This window comes from Trachurus japonicus, chromosome 8 (genome assembly GCF_045865225.1).
Source record: "Trachurus japonicus isolate A0001 chromosome 8, Traja_1.0".
Taxonomy (NCBI): domain Eukaryota; kingdom Metazoa; phylum Chordata; class Actinopteri; order Carangiformes; family Carangidae; genus Trachurus; species Trachurus japonicus.
Window position 1 is genome coordinate 14,437,445 of NC_140914.1, and position 22,250 is coordinate 14,459,694.

Here is a 22,250-nt window from a genome sequence, read left to right on the forward strand (position 1 = left end):
GGCATGCACAAAGTCACCCAGTCACCCACGCATTAAAGAGAGGCAGCTGCCAGAGCATTAGTGTCCAGAAATTCAGCAGAGAGACAGACATAAACAAGCATGACAGTTGGTTTTGGGGATGCAAGGAACGCTGATTGACAGTGCTCTGTCGGCCGGATTAGAGACGTTCATTTCGTCCTGAACTCAATTATATTTTACAAAGGCTGACATCCCCAGTTAATTGCAGCCTTTCCACATGAGGGAATTATTTGCACTTCTCAATTCCCTGGCCATGTGTACTCTGTTCCGCATGTACAGGCTTCATCTAATATGTGAAAATATTGCAAATTAGATCAGTCTAAAAAGAAAAAGAGAAAAAAAAAAATCTGGAAAAAGAGGGGGAAGAAAAAAAACGTTAAGTGTCGAGAGGCAGAAAGGAGCTGGTACAACTTCAAGAGAGAAGCGTCTGGGTGAGTAGACTGCCTCCGTCTCTCAAGTGTCTCTGGATCTTAGCTCTGAGACAGCTTAGTTCAGAGACAGATCCAAAGTGACAGCACTGAGATGATTGACACAGTGATGAAGAGGAGGAGAGGAGAGGAAGAGAGGAGAAAAAGGTTGCGCGGCGCCACTGGCTGCGCCGTAATGAAAATGTGAGTCTTGCCCACGGACGGATGTGACAGGAATCCCAGGCCGGGCTTCTGTCGAGGAGGTAATGTCGGGGAGGTAATGTCAAGGAAGCCCACGGGCCCGTGTACAGGAATGTCTGCGCGTATATATGCAGACGTACACATATATGGAAGTGTCGCCGTGTGGCCGGAGGGGGGGTTGGGAGGAGGGAGGAGGTTACTATGGTGAGGTGAAATACTCAGGGGGATGTTACAGCCTGGATTACCCAGTCATTTCTCTTTCACCCTGACTCCCACTCTCTAGACATCCCATGATGGTTGACATGTGTCACCACACACAGTCAGATTACCAGGCCTCTAATCCACCTCCGAGGCTGACTGGGTGGGTGAGAGGGGCCGCGGATGATCTGCCGCAACCAGGAATAATCCAGCACCTAGCATTTCCATAACGAGAGGTCGGGACAGGGGAGGGGAGGGAGAGGGAGAGGCCACATGTTGTTGCTCTCCTTACTGTCACTTGCTGGCGTATGTATGAGGTGCCATCGCAGCCTTGGATTAGGTTTATTGCGATTGGCTGACATGTGGACAGACATCTGTCAGCGAGATGTGCTACAGTAAACCGAAGCGCTATACACGGGCCGCCGTATCTCTCCGCTACCCTTGGGCTGTCCCTGAGCGGCGGGCAGCTAATCCTGTATCATTGTTTCGCGGTTTTGTTTGTTACAATGGGTATCAGTGACATCACCGGTGTTGACATCAGCTCACCAGCAAACAACACCAGTGTTTATCTTTGTCTGTGAGATACTGGGTGAAAAACACTCGCAGATGGGCACATGCCGCTGCCAATGAGATACCACAGTAAATAGGTAGGCAGGGAATATTTACTGATAATAATCTCATCAAACAGATGAATTGCGGTTCTCTTTTCTCAACAATAAACATATTTTCTGTTGTGTTGGACTTTTAGGATTACTATAGCACATTCTTCATCTATCCTGACAAATGTGGTGTGATACGCATGCATTAAACAAAAATAGCTGTTTAAATGCACGCACACACCAAAACAGAATGATTCTCATAGCGGTGCAGATAAAGTAATGGCATATTTTATATGAGCTATGACTCACTCGCTGCGTGTTTTGTTGCCTCTTGCAGAGACACTTGACACTGATCCCTCATTTGGTCGTCATGACCCTATCATGAGGCCAAGTCCAAGTCCAGATAAGACCGTGGGATAATATCACAGCTCTTGTTAGATCTCCAGGGGGCTTTCATAGTTTGGAAACTGACATAAGAAAAGAAAGGGTAATTCTTTCGGGGGTATAAAATATTGTAGTTGCACCGAGTCTACAATAAAAAAATCTCTCTCTCTCTCTCTATTATTAGTTTTATTTATTATCTCTATTTGACAGTTGCATAGAACGTGTCCCCAAGGCAATACAGCGAGTGGTGAGAGCAGCACAAAGCCAACACTGGAACAGCCTTCTACCAAGCGCTTGAGAGCATCTGCAGGGCTGGGGTCATCAGGAGGGTCAAGGACAAGTAGCCATCCACAACATTACCTATTCAGACTCCTGCCATCAGGAGGAAGCTACAGGCGAGTTTATGAATGACACTCACCCACTTGCCTCTTCCACCTGACCCCCCCGACCTCCAGAGGTGCAAGAATCCACCAAACCCCGCCCTGCATTCACACGTGTACTCATACATAAGCAACACCTACACACTGACAATCACCTTCTGCCTTTGCACAATGTTGACAATAGACTCTTCACATTTATGCCTCATGTTTACATGGCTGACATGTATGCTTTATGAGTCACGTCTCATGCATTTTCCTGCGGGATTGGACGACAACTGATGTCACTGAGAACTTGAACAGATTTTCATTGTACTTAGACTTAGAAAACTTTATTTTCATTGTATTGTATGAAACCTTGAAGTTTTAATTGAATTGAACTTTTTCATATCTGTTTTTTTGTATTTTGTATTTACAGTATAGGAGTTTATTGGAACATGTATTTTTGCCACACATCAACAGATGTTGGGTGGGGGGCGGGGCAGGAAGGATCAGGTCTCCATCACGCACCACCAAGGGACTCTCTGCTGCTGTGAGGCACTTCACTTAAAAAAGGCCAGCCACTCTTAAGGCTTTATTTTACCGATCCAAAGCACATGGTCTGAAGACCATTGTGCAATTTAGGATAAGTTTGTGTCTTTTTTTATGCTGAGAAAAACAGTCTCTGTGACAGGTGCATGGTTCAAAAGGGTTGTACTTGATCTCTTAATTATTCATGGGAGTGTTTAGGGCATAACATCCAATAAAGTAATCACAGTGCCGTCTCACATTCCCTTTAAAAGCCAGGTGCTCTCGCACCTGCAGCATTTTGCAGTTATTATGTAGCAGTGTTTTACACAGTTAGATTTGCAGCCAGTTGCTCACATGTTGTGACTGAACAGAGAGTACAGTCCTGACCTGTCGATCCAGCCCTGACCAGTTAACCCAGTTCTGACCGCTGATCTCAGGCCTGACCGGTCATCTCATTCCTGAAACAGGCAGCAAGACTGTGCGCTCTGAAGGGGTGAGTGAATCAACACACAAGTAATAGCAAAAATCACAACATTAGGAGTATTTTGTTATATGATGAGAATTAGAATAAATTCTCAATTCATTATGACACTTGTGGACACATTTATGTGATGGATGCAAAACACTGTGGTAAATTTACCAGGCAGTAAGAAAAAAAACGCCTCTGTGAAGAGCTTCGTGCAGACGACATCCAAGACACATGACAATGTTATACAACACATGACATGTCACAAAGACCTTCTGAGTCTCTATTGCAACGTTTCATTTGATTTATCCCAACACTGATGCACACTTACAGCTCACTCTGTGCTTGCAATCACCTTAAAAAGGTAGCACTGGACCAACTGACAAGGTCTCATCTTAAGGCCAACACACCTATGGATGTACAGATAAGCGCCAGTGTATTTGCTATTTAAACAATGTGGGTAATGTAATGCACTTGAAAATGACAACTGCGTCAGTCTGAGGCTCGCAAGGACACTTGTGTAAGACCTGGTCCTTATTGTCAGTGTCAGTAATGCTGAGGACGTAGACGCTGTCTCACCTTAGAGGAGTAGAAGTGCAGGCCAGAGTGGCAGAGGGCCAACACCGGTTCATCCAAACCCCCCATTAGCAGGAGGGAAACAGTGAATCCCAACCTCCAGAGACCCCAGACTCCGTCCAGGGCCAAACCACTTGCTTATGAAGCTCGAGCAGCTTCGGATTAGTCTAGAGTGCTGCTGCCGTATAATGATGTAAACAATTCGTAGTGGTATCACTCTGCGAGAAAAGAATTATTTTGCAAGTCATTGTTCTGTCATTGTTTTGAGTGTGGGTGTTGCTCTCCATCTGGGAGATAGGGAAGTCATTAACTGAGCACAGCCAGTTTCCAATCACTGTAAAAGTAGTGGTGAAATTGCTGGAAATTACATAAAACCAGTGTCTATAAAATCCATGCAGCAGCACTTATAACCTTCCACTCTAGACTTTTGCTAAGTTCCACTTATACTCTTGCCAGATACTGAAGTGACTAGTTCTACATGTATGAGACTATTAACCACTGAGAAAAAAAGAGAAAATTGTACTTGATAACTACTCAGGCAGCTCTCTGCTATGCCATGGTGTAGCCTGTTTTCACAATATATGAATGATGGACGTTCAGCGTGATGGAGTGGTCGAGCTTGGCGTGGAGGGGATGCGTGATACATTCTCTGTGTGTTTAGGCCGAGCTGTTCAAACACTATCTTTATGGTTGGATGTGTCTCAAGGGATTGGCGATGCAGAGGTTAGACACAGAGACACAGATTGAAGACTGGCCACCTCTCCGCTACAGGGCCTGGCCACCAACCTCACAGAATTTTTAATGGCACACTAAAATGCTGCGTAAAGACTAAATTGCTGCCCTCAATGGGCAACAGATGATGGAATTAAAGAGATTTAGAGCTGTGGGGGAAATGTGCTGCGCGTGTTTGATGTGGGCCTGGGAACGAGGGAAGAGAGGAAAGAGGGCAGCAGAGCAAACCAAGGCAGCATCTGGCCCTTGTAGGGACGACACAGCTCTCTGGGAAGTCTCCATGGAGCGAGAAAGGGGCTGACTGATAGCTCTTTCTAACACCCACTATGTGCGCGGGCTGGCACTCAGCTACTAGTAACACCTGCTGCACCCATATGGCTCTACAATATCAACCCATCACCTAAACAAAACTGGAACACGTGAGGCGTAAAAAAAAAAGAAAAAAAAGTTATAAATGTGAAATTGCGAAGCCGGCACACAAAAACACTCATTCCAACCCTACCCCTACTCCAGGTAACCATAGCAACCCCTCACCTGTCGTCTCCTCGACAAGAATAGGCAGACAGCCAGGTCAGAGTGACACATTTTCTCTAACTCGCAAACACAGGATGATTTTTCATGTGCTGTGCAGTCCCTCCATACTCGCTCATATTCCCAGCAGAGCACACACACACACACACACACACACAGTCTTCTCTTTACACATCAGATTTATCATCTGCCTTTTCTCTCGTCTCTGCTGTGCTTTCTCTTCTGTCTCTCATTCGCCGACACTTGTACTGCCACCGATGCATACACAGACACAGACACATACTCGCGATAACACTTTTCAGCTTCACTACTCTCACCACAGGAAGCTGGCAAAATGCCGCCTGCCGCCCACCAAAATGGCAACAGTTATCCTGACCTGGCATATTCTGAGCCCAAGTGAAAAACGTGGCCCAGTATAAAAGGCCGGTGGGCTGCAGCAGCCTCTCTATTCACCAGAGACAAAACCTGGATCTGTGGTATGATCTGGCCGGCTGGACGTATGAATAGAGCCAGCAATCCAGCGATGACAGACCCTGTTAACCCTCATACTATGAGGCTCTGCCTGGCTGTACACAACATAAATGGAGAGGGAGGTGCTGGTGGTGGAGAGGACGTAGACATTATAAGTAAAAAAAAAAAAACAAAACCTGGCACTGGTGATGACAGCTCTGTGCTGCCAGTGTGCTCGTGATAGAGCCATGCGCCGCATAAAGAGACCTGGGATTCCAGACACACGACTGCAATATACAGAGCGACAAGCAGTCGGTGAAAAACTCCAGCAAAGAAATTTACTAACCGCAGCCTCATCCCTCACTACTCTCCCACACAAACTTCTGCTTTTATCTCATCCCAAGTGTGGAGGGAAGTTAAAAATAATTCAGAGAAGAAAGGGGGGGCTAGCAGACTGACACATTCAAACAAGCTCTGGTGTTAGGGATGAAGCTCCAGCACAGCGGCTGTTGATAAGTTAGGATGGGACAGGCTTTATCCCGGGTGATAAGCAGAGGTGGGGGGGAGGGGGACGAGGGACGGGGCCTCACCACCTTGGCTCTCATTTTCCCGCCGCTTTCATCTCGCTGCACACCGCAGACCCAGTGACTCACCCAGTGAGCAAAAACACAGCCAAAACCAATAGCCAGCAGATAGCATCTCTTACGCTAACAAGCTTTTCACTTGGGGATACCATCAGCTCCCTGGTTTTCTCATACAGCTAATTAGGGATGGACTGAGAAGCAGACCTGCAGCTATCTATCCACCCTGTTTTTATCCTTTCTCCTCTTAGTCTTTCTCACATCTGCTTCTCGTCTCCGTCTCCGCCACCGTCCGTGTCTCACTCTTCCTGTCTCACTCGCTCTCGCTCAAACACACATGCACGCACGCACGCTTCTGTCTCAATTCAATCCACACTCCATTCACTCTCCGCTTCTATCAACCTCTCCATCTTCCAATCCACTACCGTTGCCGCCATCACTGCCACTGTGTCCGGCCCAAGGCCACTACTGCCTCTTAATCCCATTAGACCAAACACAATCAATTATCCAGCCAGCCATAAGGATCTGAGAGCATTAAAAGGTTAGCTCAGGAGATTTAAAGCCATTGATGACTATGACAGCAATGCACTCCTCGCCCTCCCAGTTCCCCTGAGCTCTCCCCCCGCTTATACAGTATACCAGCGTGTTGGGTGTCTGCGTGTGTGTGCATGCATGTCAGCGCATGTTCATCAACATGACACCCCGGCACCAACTTGAGCCACAATGCATCGCTGGCGGATCTTTAATCATGTCCCTGCAAGTCCCAGCAAATTACTGCCTTGTGATGGTAATCGATAAAGCGATAAATGCAGCCAGGCACTGCAGGTGCTGGAGTGAAGAAATACCGCTGCGGCCACGGGTTGGGTGTTTTTTCTTTCTTTCTTTTACCCTCATAATCTGATCCACCCCTCTCTTGCCAAGAGTAAAAAGGGGAAAAAGTAGAAAGAAAGAGTCTCTTCTTCAAAACAGGGGAGAGAAGCACAATGTGTGTGTGTGTGGGGAGGGGGAGAACAATGCGCCCTCATAAACTGCACAGGCATCGAGAAATGGTGGCGTTGTGTGTGGAGACACAGGTGCAGGTCAATCAATGCTATCAGGCAGATAGACTGATATAATCATATTGTAATCTGGAGGCTCGCCCACCCTCTCTGCCCCCCCCTCTACAACCCTCCCCAACCACCCACCCCTCCACCCCTACCCCCTCCTGTCCATAAACTCCATGCCCCTGCATCGCTCCATTCATCGCACCATCTATTTCTCTCGCTCCCTCCCCCTTTATCTTCCCCATACACTCCTCTCCTCACTGACTCGTTCCTTCTCAGGCAGGAAAATTAAATATGATCATTCCTCTTCAAAGGCACCACTATTAGCCACATAATGAATATTCAGTTAATGTAGCAGAGAGGAGAGACTGTGAGTAACAGGAATAAGTGACGGCAAGAAATTAAGGTGGAACTATTGAACTCGTTTTCGACACCTTAACGGTGCAACTACAATAATCAAATGAAAGTACACCGGCGCGTCATTTCCCTTGCAGACTTTATAGGCAAATAACACGAAGCATTAATTATCACAAATACCTTATTACCATGAATGAAGATCCCGGTGACATTTAACGATGTGATTGTAGATCTACCTCATCAGAGTCCGATACATCATTTATGGCTCATTAATATTTCCAGTGGTGAATCATTGATTACGAGGCTATTATGAAATACTTCCTCAAATCTCATGTCCCTGGTGCGACCTCCGCTGTAAAATCATTTGGCTCAGGCTTGAAAGGCGCTGGAGCACTTGTGGCTCTAACTTTAACTCCCCTCCTAAGGACTTGTCAGTCTGCATTCCAGATGCAGCTGCCAAGCACCCTTTCCACCGGGATTCAAATGTGTTTCCTCCCGCAGACACGACAGCCACTTTCCAATTTGAACTTCATCTTAAACCACCTATTTCTGCTGCCGGTTGCCGGTGATTGAAATATGAAACCCTGCATATATACAGGCCATTACAGAAAAAGCAAGGCCCCAGCTGCTGTCTGTCTGCTCAGGAAAGTGAGAGGAGAAGAAACAACAGGGATCAGCTTCAGCCAGAACACATTTCTATTTATTTATTATTCAATAACGTTGAATTGGCCCCTGACCCCCCCAGCAGCAGCTCACGCCAAACTACCCTCAGAAGAAAATGGCAGCCTTGCTGAATCAGGAGGAAATCAAACAGAATCCCTGGGGCTCAGTGGTATGAGAGTTCAAATCTGACAGAATTTGATGAGTCTCCCCTTTGAGTAAATCCTTTTCTGCTGTTTTTGACTCATACAAACACAAGTCAAAAGCGGAGGCGTACCCGTTCTGAAGCAACACCATGTACATGTCTGCATATACAAATTAACAGGCAAACGTACATAAATGAGCCGTCCCATTAAGCAGAATCTTCATGAGCATCATAAGAAGTGATGAGCGTTTTTCTGAAATTGCTCTTGCTCTCTCCCTCCCTCTCCCTCCCTCTCCTTTTCTCCGTGTCTCCAACCCCTCAAACCAACCATGTTTTTCTTTTTCTTTTTTTCCTCTCTCTCTTTCTCTCTCTCTCTCCTTTTTCCAGGGGCAACATGTATTGCTTTTATCTGTCTTTTATGCCTCTCCAATTTTCAACAGAACGGTTTGATGGGAAGGTACTTCTAACCTAATTTCAGCTGGTGAGAAAAGATTATAAAGTAACCGTTGTTCAAGTGCAAAATAAATGAATTGAGTAGCATAGCACATAGCACAGACACCACTAAATGGTGGGGGAATGTGGAAGGAGGGGGGGTGGGTGGCGAATGCTGCTAACACACTGTTGTCTGCAGCTTTCAAGGTTGTTTCTGCTGTTAATTAGTTCAGTTTGATGGCTCACATCCATGGGTGCAGTCTAACCCAGTTAAGTCAGCTGCTCAATGAGTTTTCTCTCTAGGCCTTAAATACCGAGCCGCCGCTCTACGGGAACCTGGCTCAAGGTTAGCGCCATGGTGTCAGTCATGCCCAGTGTCCGGCGTTCACAGTCTGCCATGCTCCTCAAGTGGCTGCCAGAGAACATTCACTCAAGGTTACGTCTGTCAGAGCCGATGAGTATCCCACTTATCTCAATCAAAGTCCTTCACAAATCTTTGAGGGATCGGTTTTGCCCGTGCTTCAAACTTGAAGAAATAAGGACATTAACTTTCCAGGAAAAATGTGTAAGCAGAGGGGGCGGAGGGAATAGTCACGCCGTAGCGACTAAACCGAACAGCCTGACAAATAACATTGCGGATTATTAAGCCGCAACCAATCAAAAAAAAAAACACACACACACAAAAAAAGAAAACATCTTCAATTAATCAATTAAAATGGTCGCCTAGCGGGGGAAACAGATGAACACATTTGCATATTCTTGTGTGGCGTATCTCTCATGTTTTAAAAGAAAGAACTCACTGAGTGATATGAACATTTGTCTGATCGCCGTGGGGCGGCGTGACTGTGGGTTTTTCTGAGGTCACGCTTTTTGATGTTGATAAACAGAAAAATGAAAGGAGCCCGTGTGAGATGGACTGCACATGTGATAGATTACTCTTCAAATGGTTTCAAGTGAAGAATAATAACAATGATACAAGAAATATATGTTATCACAGGAGCATATTTCCGCTGCTGGTTTCAAACAGGTACAAAAAGAAAAACAAGCCATAAGGAACTAAAAGCATTCTTCCTTCTCCGTTAATGACACAATATGAAAAAAATGCCTTTCATTTAGTATTTGCTGCTTCTTCATGGCCATATTAGGTCATGGCTAGTGTGCTACATGCCAGAGATAAACCGACACAGACTCATGTCCCCAAAACTCTACTGAAAGCAATGAACTGCGTGCTAATGACAACAAAAGCTGCACCTCATGTCCACAAGGAAACACTCTATAACTTGGTGAGAGGAAATGCAAATGAAATATTTGTGCAGCATAAATCACAACCCAACAATATGCCACCTGTGTGTTTCCAAAACTAAGCGAAATTCTCCCTCAACCCACCCAACTGCTCAATATTTCATACACAACAATAAACGATCTCTCCGTAGCAATATCATGCACAAATGGAGCAATTAGCAATGATGGATACTGGGATAATTATTATTTCAGGGACACAACAGGGAGGTATAGACGCACATACTTGTATCAGACTATGTCCAGTTTGTAAATAGTATCACAAGATGACAAGATTGTCAGTCTTAAATGCTGGAGCCTTTTTAAATGTCATCATGCTGGGACATTTGTGTGTGTGTATGTGTGTGTTTGTGTTGTTTGTCTGATCCCCGAAACATCCTCCATCTCCAGGGGCAGCGATTCCCTCTCTCATCAACCATGCCCAGCCAATGTGACTGTCACTCCCAATCTGCACTGAGAGGAGAGCCCGTGCCTATTTTTATAAATGTATTCATATTCATTAGCCCTGAGTGTCATTCATAGCAGCAGTTCTTTAATGCGGTGCGTAACCATCAGAGGCTGGAGGAGCCTGCCTCCTCTCATCTCGCAAATTAATAACACGGGCAATCACTGCAAAGGTGCCTACTGTCAAACAACAATGGCTTCTGATTTCCATCAACTGTGCGCGCTTCCTATTTTCACAACACACACACACACATATGCACAAAAAAAATAAAAAAACACTCATCAGCAGCCTCCGCCTGGGGAATCTCAACAAAAATGCCATTGTACCAGCCTTTGAAATATGAAATCATTAATTTAAGTGAGAATTAATTACAACCTTTTTTTTTTCATCCCCCCTCCCTTGACCCACCGCAATATTCTGCCTCATAACATCTTGGTGGCAGCCGGTTAATTGCGCAGAATAACTGGTGTGAACGTCGGCTGCTAATGAGAGCAATTAGGCATCGGGCTCACACGAGATTTAACTTCACCCGCTCGCTCAAAGACAGCACACTTTGCCTTGATTGGTTTGTATATGTCACATAAAGCGCGTGATGAACTAATCCTGCGGAGCCGACCGGAGCGCAAGAGTCAAGTTTCTCTCCGTGAATGATATCCTAGAAAGAAAAAAAATGACATCTCTGTACATTCTGACACGTAAACACAGCTCGAGGCCCATCACATGTGAGTGTTTTCTCTCCGTACTGTACAACCACTTTGTCATGCACCATTTTGGGCACCGTGCCTACTCCAGTAATGGAAGTGGGCTGCTTCTCACAGACTTGCCATGTTTTTTTCATGGCCATTGTTTCTGCTCCACCCCACTTTAAATCAAGAACACAATGCATCGCCCCCGCCCCCCCCCCCCCCACCCTCTCTCTCCCATCAACCCCCTTTAAGCCACCGTACTTCACTCTGGACAACATTAATAAAACAAGCTTTCAATGATGCAGAGTGCAACGCCACATTGGGCTCTGAGCAGCGGTGTGATTAAAGCTTTAAACACCGCCACCCTTTGAGTTTGCATATGTCAGCTCTGCAGTGTGCGTTTGTAAGAAGGCTGGTAGAGTACATGTTCTCTCTGTCGCTGCCCTGCTCACTGTTCTTCGCTAATGCGGTGCGGTGGTGGAGGGGGGGGGGGGGGCATTGGAGAGTGGATGTCCACTTTTCCATGCGTACAATGGCTAGAAGCTTCAACCATAAAATCTGAGCATCTGAGGGAGATAACAGAGGGAAAGTAGCTGATTGTATCTATTGTCCACAACAGCTGTAATTCTTCCTGTCTCAACCGCGTCATTATTGCACTTTTCTCCCTCACGTCCCTACAGTTAAGTTCTCTCTAGTGATGGAGTCACAATGCAATTGAAAGACACCGGCGGATCAGTATAACAAGCACTCAAAGAACACATTTTTTGATTGGTGATTTATTCTCACAATTCCCTCTCTATAATCTAATGATGGCGACCCCTTGAGTGATTACAGAAATGGAAATAAAGCTTTTTTTTTAAATTGAATTTCATGAAATTAAACATCAGCTGGAGCAACTTCATTTAACTGATATAATCCCACTGACTCTTCCATTTCTGCTGTCCCCACAGGCAAAGAACATGACCAGCATTGCTACAATAAGATATGTGCTCAAATATTTCCTTTCAAAGAACAAGGAAATTACTCTTTGAAAGCCCCCCACTTGCAAATTAAAATAGCTTGACCAGCAATCTGTGAGAGCTTTTGAGGACAATGACACCGAAATATAGCCCGAGGCCTTTTTCAATGCCAACAGCAGCTGTGGCCGTCATGTGCCCACATGCAGAATCTGCTCACATAGGGGAACAACGAGCGCCAAAGCCCTGCCTTTGTTGCCACCATAATGCTCTTGCTTAAGTCAAGCATCACAAATCAGTTTTGAGCCATCATATGTACGTCACATGTGATGAAGATCCGATTTGGCTTTACTCTCTTGGGTAGAGCTCTGCGCCAGCCTAGAGTGTGTTCACATTTTCTGCTGCATCTCCAGCGCGGAGACGCACAGGGGCCCTGGCATTGACAAGAGGTCCACCTCCTGGTGCAGTGCAATACATGTTTCCAACGGGGGACGCTGGGACTCGTTTGTACGTCTCTCTGGTTCTGAAACAAGAAGAGACAGTGACCAAGGCATTTGGGACATGGCAGTACCCTGCAGAATTAAACAGGCCGCGTCTCAAGCCCCAGTGACAGGAAATCTCACTCAGATCACAAAAGACAGCGCTGATCGCGTCTGACATGTGCATCCTCTTCCATCAGATACAACGTCTTTGTTGTGTCTGGATTATTTGTGTGTGTGTGTGTGTGTGTGTGTGTGTGTGTGTGTGTGTGTGTGTGTGTGTGTGTGTGTGTATGTAGGAATTTGTACTTTTGTGTGTATCCGGTGAGTGTGTGTGAGTGAGTTGGAGTGGATGTCTTTCCCCACTCAGCCTACTTCTCTTCTAAAATTGAAACCGTGACCTTTTTTTTCCGCATATTGCCGATGTGTGAGAGAATGTAAGAGCTAAGGAGTGTGTAAAAGGGTGATTCCAAATTAAACAATTAGACTCTGGGGAGGATAACCAGCGATGAGTTGTGTCTAGCTGGCTGAGCGCGCCACTGAAATACAGGGGTGAATGTATAAAAAGGCTGGCAGTGGGAGAAGTGGAAGGGTTACTGTTTGGGCTCAAACTGGGCACACTAATCCCTTTGATCCCCCCCATTTTACTGTCAGCTGTTTCCTAGCTACCGTCGGATCTGCACAGAATTTAGGATTTGTGCTACTGTATACTACAGCAATCTCTACCCCACTGATGCAGCGCTCTCCTTTATTTCCTACATCAATACCCCACCCAGACCCCCATGCCCCGACCCCACCCCACCCTCACCTACTCCCTCCTCACTACGTCCACAATATTCATTTCTCTGCCTGCTCTCCCCTCTCTCTCTCCCCCCTCGCTCACTCTCTGCCACCTCATCGCAGTTGGCAGAGAGTGCGGCATGGCAGGGAGACAGGTTCAATTGGAAAGTATTTTGCACAGAGGACCATCCGAACATGACGCTTCACACTGGAAAAAAAAAAGAAGAAAAAAAGAAAAAAAAGAGCTGATTCTGATTTTGTCTATTCACACGAGACACTGTGGCTGTGCCCCACTTTCATTAGTTGTGCCGAAAACAGCATTCAAACACTGGTTTGGTCTTTTGAGAAAGCGGCATTTAGAGATAATGAAACAATCTGCATGCGCGTGTGTGGATGCATGTGTTAGAGAAAAAGAAAATGTGTTTGCGCATAAGGGTACATGCACAGTTTTTTTTTCTCTCCGTGTGCATGTTTGTGCATCTGCTAACATACATTAGAGCAATAAAGGCACTTTCATTGGATCCCTCTTCTCGGGCTGCCTTTGAAATTAAAATAAATAGGCAAATGCATCTGCACAGGATCTCTTTTATCCTTGTCAGTATTGGTTGCTTTCAGAGGTGCAATGCACCACAGTCTTCCCGCTTAACCTCTGAGGAGCTCTCCCAAACTGATCCTAAATCATTCCAGGCAGATACACATGGCACACTCGATTTGCGTATTGGCAGATTCATGCTTCATTGTCAAACACTGGCTCTCCATGGCCTTGTACCTATTAATCCTCTAAGCATGTAGAAGCCCAGTGAATACCACAACTTTCTCAATTTGTTGATTTCAATGGGGGCTGCTCGGCAGTATTGATTTCCCTGTGTACTGTACGCTTATATAATTTGTATCACTCAAGCAGCAAAGCTCTCAGACCACCTGTATCTTACTGGAGGCCCTGTCCACTGTGTATAATTTGTTTGAGACATTCAAATCACATTAGTTGAGGATATCGGAAATCATCCAATATCAGGGGAAAAAAAGGATACAGGATTTTACAGTCAATTCAAACGACTTAAAGTGCAAAGACATTTAGTTGGGTAAATGTCCAATAAGTTGGACAGGTTTTAAGTTATCACAGATGTCATCAGGTTGAAATTAGAAAGTACGTACACATCTCTCGACATACAATTAGCCTTGGGAGGGGAAAGCGGCCTTTCGTTCAGTATTGGACAAAGGCTTTGTCTGGGCTTTCACCCAAGGATGAATCCTGCCATATGCTTTCAGTCTCGCACCTGAAGCGCTTTCATGGCTGGCGCTGAGGGGCCAAGAAAAGGGAATCCAGATGTGACACAAGCCATAGAGCAGAGGCCGACAGTTCCAATGTCAGCTCCCATCATCGTCACACGTCTTAGCTGACACTCTGCTGATGTTAGCGGCAAGGACAGTGATCAATGATACGTGTACATTAAAGCGCTGCCATGCTGCTGTGACAACCAGCTCCACTCTGCCATGCAGACCAGACAAAGATCCCTTATCAACAAACACAAAGGCGCTGCAGGATGAGATTGTAGGTAGGAATTTCTTACAGATTCATCACAGTCGATGCCTTTGCATGTTCCGTGCGTGAACATCCACACCGACATCCCATCGGTATCGCAGTTGCAAGCCGTGTGTTTACGTTGAAGGTGGAGTGCTGTCAAAATGTGACAGGAGTGGGGAGGGCTCCGGCGCTGAGCTCTGCCTGTCTTGGGGATGAGGAAGGAGGCAGGTGTTGGGAAACAAAAACCGATGTCAAACATGATATGGGTTCCCCTGTGCCCACGAGCAGGACAATAGGGAATGAGAGTCAGCTCTGGTCCTAATCAATAGTGAGCACAAGGCATGGAGATGCAGCTAGAGGCATTTCGCCAGCCCCCCTAGTGGGAGTGGTAGGCCTGCTGCCAAGCACAGCCTGAGCAGAGCAGAAAACCCAGCCCTGCAGATGGAGGGCATGGAGGCTCCTTCTTTCCAGACCAGACCCTGCCCGTGGACAGGAAGTATGCCACAGACTGGAACTGTTTCTCTGCTCAGCCATCCCTGCCAATCTGCTGACCCCTGACTCCACTTCCATGCATGGTGCTTATACAAAAAAAAGCTCTCTTCAAACAGCAAGGTGTAAGTTGGCAACATCAGCTGGATGATGTGGCTTTGAGTGTCAAACAAGCAGGCAGAGAAGAGGTGGACAAAAAAAAAACACGTCCTCTTTGCTGCCGTATACTGTGGACTTTTTTATTTATTTTTTTTTTTTTTACATTTCCTTTCCCATTTATCTGTAATGAGTGAAACAGCAATTTTAGCATGTCTACACCATCACTTCCAGGGAATCTTGCTGCTGGTGGAGGCAGTGGTGGAAGATGTAGAGTACTCTCATCTGTTACATGTGTTACAGTGCCAATACTGCAATGTAAAAACACTTCAAGTATTAGCAGCAAAATCCATTTGTGGCATTAAAATATTGGTTTGGTCCTTCTGAGTGACGGCATACAGCATGATTAATGCTGCAGCACCAGCACGTTCCTGTCGTAGCTGCTGAAGATGGAGCTGGTTTTAACTATGTTATGTATGGTTATATATACAGGGAGACCAGATAAATCTGAAGGGTCATAGGATTATTGATGGGGGAGGAAAGAGTAAAAGGTTCTGATGAATAAAGAATGTCTCTGATCTTTGATTTTTGGTGAGATATTGGATCAAGTGATTTTTCATTTCTTTTTTTATTGAAATGAACCATGCGAGAGGTTCAGACGGGGAAAAAAAGAAATCATTTTTTAGATGGAGCTGTTAACAACTAATCGACTTCTGAAATGTGACCCTGACTGCACACTGCTTTTTGTCAAATGTCAGAAGCCAAAAAGGTTTGAAACCACTGACTGGTTTAATATTTGACAATGTGTTGTATTTCAATGTGTCAAATCTCCATCTTAAAAGTAACTGGTAACTAAAGCTGGAGAATAGATGTAGGGGTGGAAGTATAAAGCAGCACAGAATGGAAATACTAGTACCTCAAAATTGCACTTAAATACAATATCTGAGTAAATGCACTGAGTTACTTTCCGCCACAGGTGATAGGACAACACAACCAAGTGTTTTGATGTTGACTTGAGGTCTGCACAGGGATGGGAGCTGAACGTCAAGATGTGAACTCATTCATGTGAATGCAGAGGGGGGAAAATGGATTGATACCGCCAGTTGTTTTTACTAAGAGAGGGAGGAAAAACATGGGCCTCGCCACCACCACCCACCACCCACCCCCCACATCCCCCACATCCCCACCGCAGTTTCTCCTCCATTTCTCTGTTTCTTTGCCTCTTTTGCCATTTATTCACAACACAAGAATACACTCACCAGTCCCCAGGAGGAGAGAGACTGAATGAGAGCAGAGATTCAGTGCACACATTATGCTGTAAAAAGCATTGTTCCTCACCACAGTTTTTCGGTGAGTTGCCTTTGTGTTGTTTAAATGTTTACATGGAACAGCTTGGGGGCTTGAAGACAGATGTATGGTCCAAGAATACTGCCTTAGTACAATCCCTCTTTTCCCTGGATGGAAGTAATGACACCATTTTGAGGGCTTTTCAAATAGCTTCTCAGAATGATACTTTGATGAAGCGGCTTGCACAACATCTTTGCTCCCTTGTCAAAAAATGATATTAGACAAATTAAATGAATGGCGCCACTTCACATCACCCTGCCTACCCAAGGTCATTTTCTTCTTTCAGTGTCTGTCCCAGCACAGAGCCGGTTCTAAGACATTTCTTTTTGTTCTTGGTGGTTGAAGAGGTGCCTCCCAGTCCTGTGTCAGATTGATTAGACTTTTAGCCAAGAGAATTAATATGTGAAGACTTTGTCTGTTTCCCCCTGCAGCGTTTCTCCCCTTAGTCTCATCAGTAAACAAGGAGACATAGAAACAAAACCACTCTCAGCTATGTGATTAAAATTGGCCCCAAAAGAAGCACTTGCCTCCTCAGTCAATGCTACTATTATTGAAAAATCTCATTTGAGTGGCCTGCAACGTTCCCAAACTGTATTTTTCACCCAGTAAGACAAAGACAGCCTGTGTGTGGGTAAAAGAAATCAGTCTGCGCAGCGAGATTGTGTGTGGTGAAAAATTTGCCTCTCCCCACAGGTTGCATCATACCTTATATTCTCGAGCCTATCATTAAAAGACGGCCCAGATTATTATGCGCCCTGCTTTAGCCAATAAAATTCTTGCCACAAACTCACATTATAGTAATTAAAAGTAAGCACTTAATAGCAGCACAGCGAGAAAAAAAAAAAAAGGAGCAAAAGTCCTGCATAGTAAGTGATAATTTCAGTCAGCTACCCTAACATGGCAGCATGACAGACACATGGTGGGAGACAGGACTCTTTGCCCCATGCAAATAGCCATTACCACAGCCCCGTGGGCAAATGGCAATTACCGGGCAAGGGGTGAATGCCAAAACCCTGTGGTACAAGTTAATTTGATTACATTTCCATTATGAACTATAAACTCAGTTTTGCAGCTCGACTGAGCCAATTAAAGGCCTCCTGAAGCTAAAAAACGTTGACAGCGCAGCAGCCTTATTGTGCTTCAACAGTAAAGTAGATCATAATCATTTCTCATCGTTAAACATGTTTGAGGTGCTTGTTTCTCTTTTTTTTCTGAAATATTACTTTCCTTAAAATGTATCCGGCTTCTTCATTCATTTATTTCAAGTGTTGCTGCCAGTGAGCACTTTTTCTTTCTTTTTTTTTCATAATTCAGCTGTGATATGTTCCATCTTGGTGAATAAAGCATCCTGTGGCAACATGAATAAACATGTGTAGACAGCATTTGGCAGCCAAAGAAAAAAGCAGCCAACCAGCCAGACACGGGGAGTCAGGCACCGAAGACACAGAAGGAGACTGATTTGGGAGTCAGGCTGCCACCGCGTTTCACCTGAGGCTGTGCAAGCCACTAGCTGGTCTTTCTGGGCACGAGCCACGTTGTGAAGAAAACAAGCATTTAGTCCAAATTTCAGCAGGCATCTGTTAGCTCTCTGGAGTAGTAAACATGTTTAATTGAGTACATTTCACCAAACAGGGAGATACATATGTCATAAATATGCACTGTGTGTAATTATCCTATGGCTGAGACGTTACAGCGCTCTGACTACCACATGACTATGCCCCATATGGGACTTGTGACGTGATCAAACTGCTTTAAGTTTTTGAAAATAACGCAATGATTTCATCAGATAGGGCTCGGGATTTAGTATCATGTCTAAAATCAGATGCCTGAGGCCAGTGTGGCATCAATGTGAGTATGTGGGTCTACTTTTGTGGAGTTACATGCAAAACAGATTAAGCCTTCTATTATTTGTGATGGAGTGTTGTACGTGTGGGTGCAGACGATCGAGTTTGTCATCAGTCTTTGTTGGAACAAGAAGAAGATGCCTTTGATTCTATTAAAACTGTATTATATTTCTCCTGATGGAGTTGTGTAATCTTGTACACATTGATTTTTTGTTTTTTTTCATCATCATTCTGTGGATGTGTTTGCATGCACATGCGTGTGTGTGTTAGTGTGTCACTGATGGAGGATGAATTATGATCTGGTGCCCGCATTAGTGCAGAGAGTTTTAATCACACAAGGATTCAGAGTGTTTTAAACAAATGCTTTTTTGTAAGCATGGTGGATTATCATAAGATTTAAAGATTTGGAAATGGCTGACAGCTGTCAGGCTGCATAATAACGTACGTCCAGAAAATTATAGCAGCAGCTACCAGTTGGCAGAATGTCAATGCTGCTATCTAGATTAAAGCTCAATAGACAGGAACAAAAGCGTCAGCACGCACAGCACACACTTTTTTTCTTTTTTTTTTAAACAGACGCACACAACAAGATGCTCAGAGAAACGCACAAGACAAATGGATGGATTTCAGTGGCGCAGGCTTTCAGGAGGGATGAGGAGATGCCGAGACCGCCTAGAGGTGAAGAAAGACAAAACCTCACATCTATTCATTTGCTGTTTCGATGAGGGGGTCTAAATGAGTCTTAAAATGGCCTGCTGAGAGCAGCCTATGGCAGGAGAAAGGTCCCCCCGTGGACTCTATCAGGTATCCTCTTGTGCAATGGAGCAGCCTGGAGTATTAAACACAGCAGGAGCCTCAGTGGGAACCTGCTGAAAAACAAGTACATGCCACCTCTGCTTCCCTGGGGGCCTCATGTGCCTGTGTATCGTCTAATTTATGGCATCCTCAGAGGTCCCCCCCACTCTCTGGGTATGACTACAGCATCGCTGACTTTATGCACAGGCACAGCCACCCTGCCAGTTGCCATTTACAAACACTGATGCCCCCACGAGGACGAGATCTGCTTCCTCCTTCAGAAGAACAAGCTGAGTGCAAAGCCTTGCGACTGCGTCTTCGCTAAAAAAACCCAGAGCAGTGATTGTGCACCAGAGAGGAGGTCCTTCTCAACTGAAAGAGCGGGAAGACAGAGGGGTGAATCTCTCACCAATGCTAATTCGCAGCCGGGAACATTCAAGGGGCCTGAATACCAACTGCAAGGATGAGAAAGAGGTCTGTTTGGGGAGGAAAGGTAAAGCCCTGTGAAGTAGCCGAGACGCGCTCAACAGATCCTCACAGACTCCAGGCATGTTAGCTGGAGAAAAGGATGGTAATAACAGCTAGAGGAACTGTGCCCTGCATAATAAGAGACGCCTGAGACTCTTTTCAGATAAGGTTGGGAGCACTTTAGAGCAATGCGACCTGTTCAAAGACAAACAAGCAAAGGGATTATGCAGCTTTTAGCACTTTGGTGCACCGAGCATTGTGATTATAAGATGGGTAGTGCATAAAGCAGCCACTCATATGAATCAACTTCTAATACCAGACTTTTTTCTTTTTTTTTCTCTCTTGGGACCTACTGAAGTGACAGCCTCAAGGATTTGTATGACAAACATGCATCTTTCTTATGTGGTTCTGAATGCCCCCCTCTGTAATAACAGCCATGACCTTGTGGCTGAATTTTAAAACATATGGTTAAATGCCTTTTAAGGCGAATATACATCAAGTCTGCTGATGAAATTCATAGCCCAGTGAGCCCATGCAATATCTTTTGTCCTTTATCAACTTACCTTCAGTTCTTGTGACATCTGGCAGCTATTCTTTTCCAATCATGAAACATGGAAGGCAGAAAGGATTTTTCTTTTCTTTTTTTCGCTCCTGCTGGTATCCTGTCCCTATCCAACATCTACTGTAACTCTCATTCACACCCCACTGGTCAAGAGGTACAGGTCAGCCACCGACAGATACCGATTTCACGGTAATTGAATGATTAGTGTGGGTCACGTTCAGGCCTTTATCCACTCGACTCTGACGGTGCTGGACATGAATGAAAACTATGTGTTGATAATATTCACCCAGTATCACACACATCACTTCCACACAGCCTTTAAGTAAGAGTGCATGAGTAGTATTGGACATTAGGCAAATGTAATACAGCCTTTCGTATAATGGCCCTGCTTCACTGCCCCATAGTCATATTCAGAGGAGTTAATGACTGCCTCTGCTAGGCTATTAAGGTGGCCTATAGGCAGGAGGGGCGGCTCAATATACTGGCAATGAATGAAACAATATATTCTGAGGTTTTTTAACAGGGGCCGCTGGTCTTTCTACAGATTTCAGTGGAGATTAAAAACATTTTTTTTTTTTTTTTTTTTACAGATCATGCATAGGCTACCCTTTACTGAAGTGCACCCAAACCTATTTGAAAATGTCATCATGAACTGTAAACAAACAATGAAAATGTCGAGAATATTCAAAGTCACAAACACAGAAGTCTTCACAGTGATACACAACATCATAACGATCATCTGTGGGCGATGCATTTTCAATTGCAGCGTTTGTCACTGAATGTCAGAGTCGAGTTTTGCAGACCCAGGCTGCTCCTTGAGAATCTATAAGAGCTCAATAGCCTTGTGTTCATTGTGTTGGTGTGGTGAAGGCGACAACAACAGTTTAGAGACGCTGTTCTTCGGGGGGACAAATGTGACAATACACTGCATCTGATTAAGTGTGCGAGCCAGCCAGTCAAACACTGGCTGTAACTGGTCCAAGTTTGGATTCAGGATCGGGAGCATTTCTTTCTTTCTTTCTTTTTTTTGCTTCTTTTTTTGGCACCTTATTTACTACAACGCATCGGTAACACAGACTTTTTTTCTTGTGCGCCTCCAACAACTGTGTGAATTGGAAAATCAGAGTTGCGCATCTTACCTTGAGCCTGAGCGCTGAGGATCCAAGTCGCCGACAGCAGAATCCAACAGGAGACCCACACCTGTCCGACCTGTCCACACCGTCCAGCCGTAGTAACCATGGTCCGCGGCGGCACCGTCGAGCCCCCGGTGCGCCTTCCCCGTCTCCACGCTGGGAACATGTTGCTCGGGTGGCCACACACTCCCCGGGAAGAGTCCTGGCTGCTTTTGCTGGTCCTGTGCGTCAGACTTGCTCCTCACTGGTGATGAGAGAGGGGGAGGTGGAGGAGGGGGGGGGGGGGTGGATGAGTGACTGACTGTAGGGTGGTGGTGGAGGGGGGAGGGGGTGGCTCAGTCCGTCAGAGAGCGCCAGGCGTGCAGACAGGCACGCGGTAGTATGAATAGCCCGTGGACAAGTCCCGCATGAGCAAGGCGGAGTCAGTCCAATTGAATTTGCTCGGCTGTCAAGTGTGCGAGACGGAATATTGACATCATCTCCCTCCTGCTCCGAATAACCCCTGAATGTAACACACACACACACACACTCACACACGCACAGAGAAGAAGATGAGTAAAATAAAATGAAAGAAGACGTGACGAGGTGGTGACTGCGCGCAGCCCACCAAGTTCATATGACGTCTTGATGACAGCTTTTTTGTCTAAGCCGAAATGTGTTAGTGTCATAAGTCAGTCTT

General features: G+C 45.4%; 1 protein-coding gene across 8 annotated transcripts in view; it reads right to left on the bottom strand.

The window, feature by feature from the left end:
- sdk2a (sidekick cell adhesion molecule 2a) overlaps positions 1–21,823 on the bottom strand; it is an 84,305-nt gene extending 62,482 nt beyond the window's left edge. For all 8 annotated transcript variants that reach the window (XM_085784104.1, XM_085784100.1, XM_085784098.1 and 5 more), the window contains exon 1: positions 21,578–21,823. In XM_085784104.1, coding sequence (XP_085640230.1) covers positions 21,578–21,737 — 160 coding nt within the window. In that variant the 5' untranslated portion in view covers positions 21,738–21,823. The remainder of the gene's footprint in view (positions 1–21,577) is intronic.
- Between the last annotated feature and the right edge of the window lie 427 nt (positions 21,824–22,250).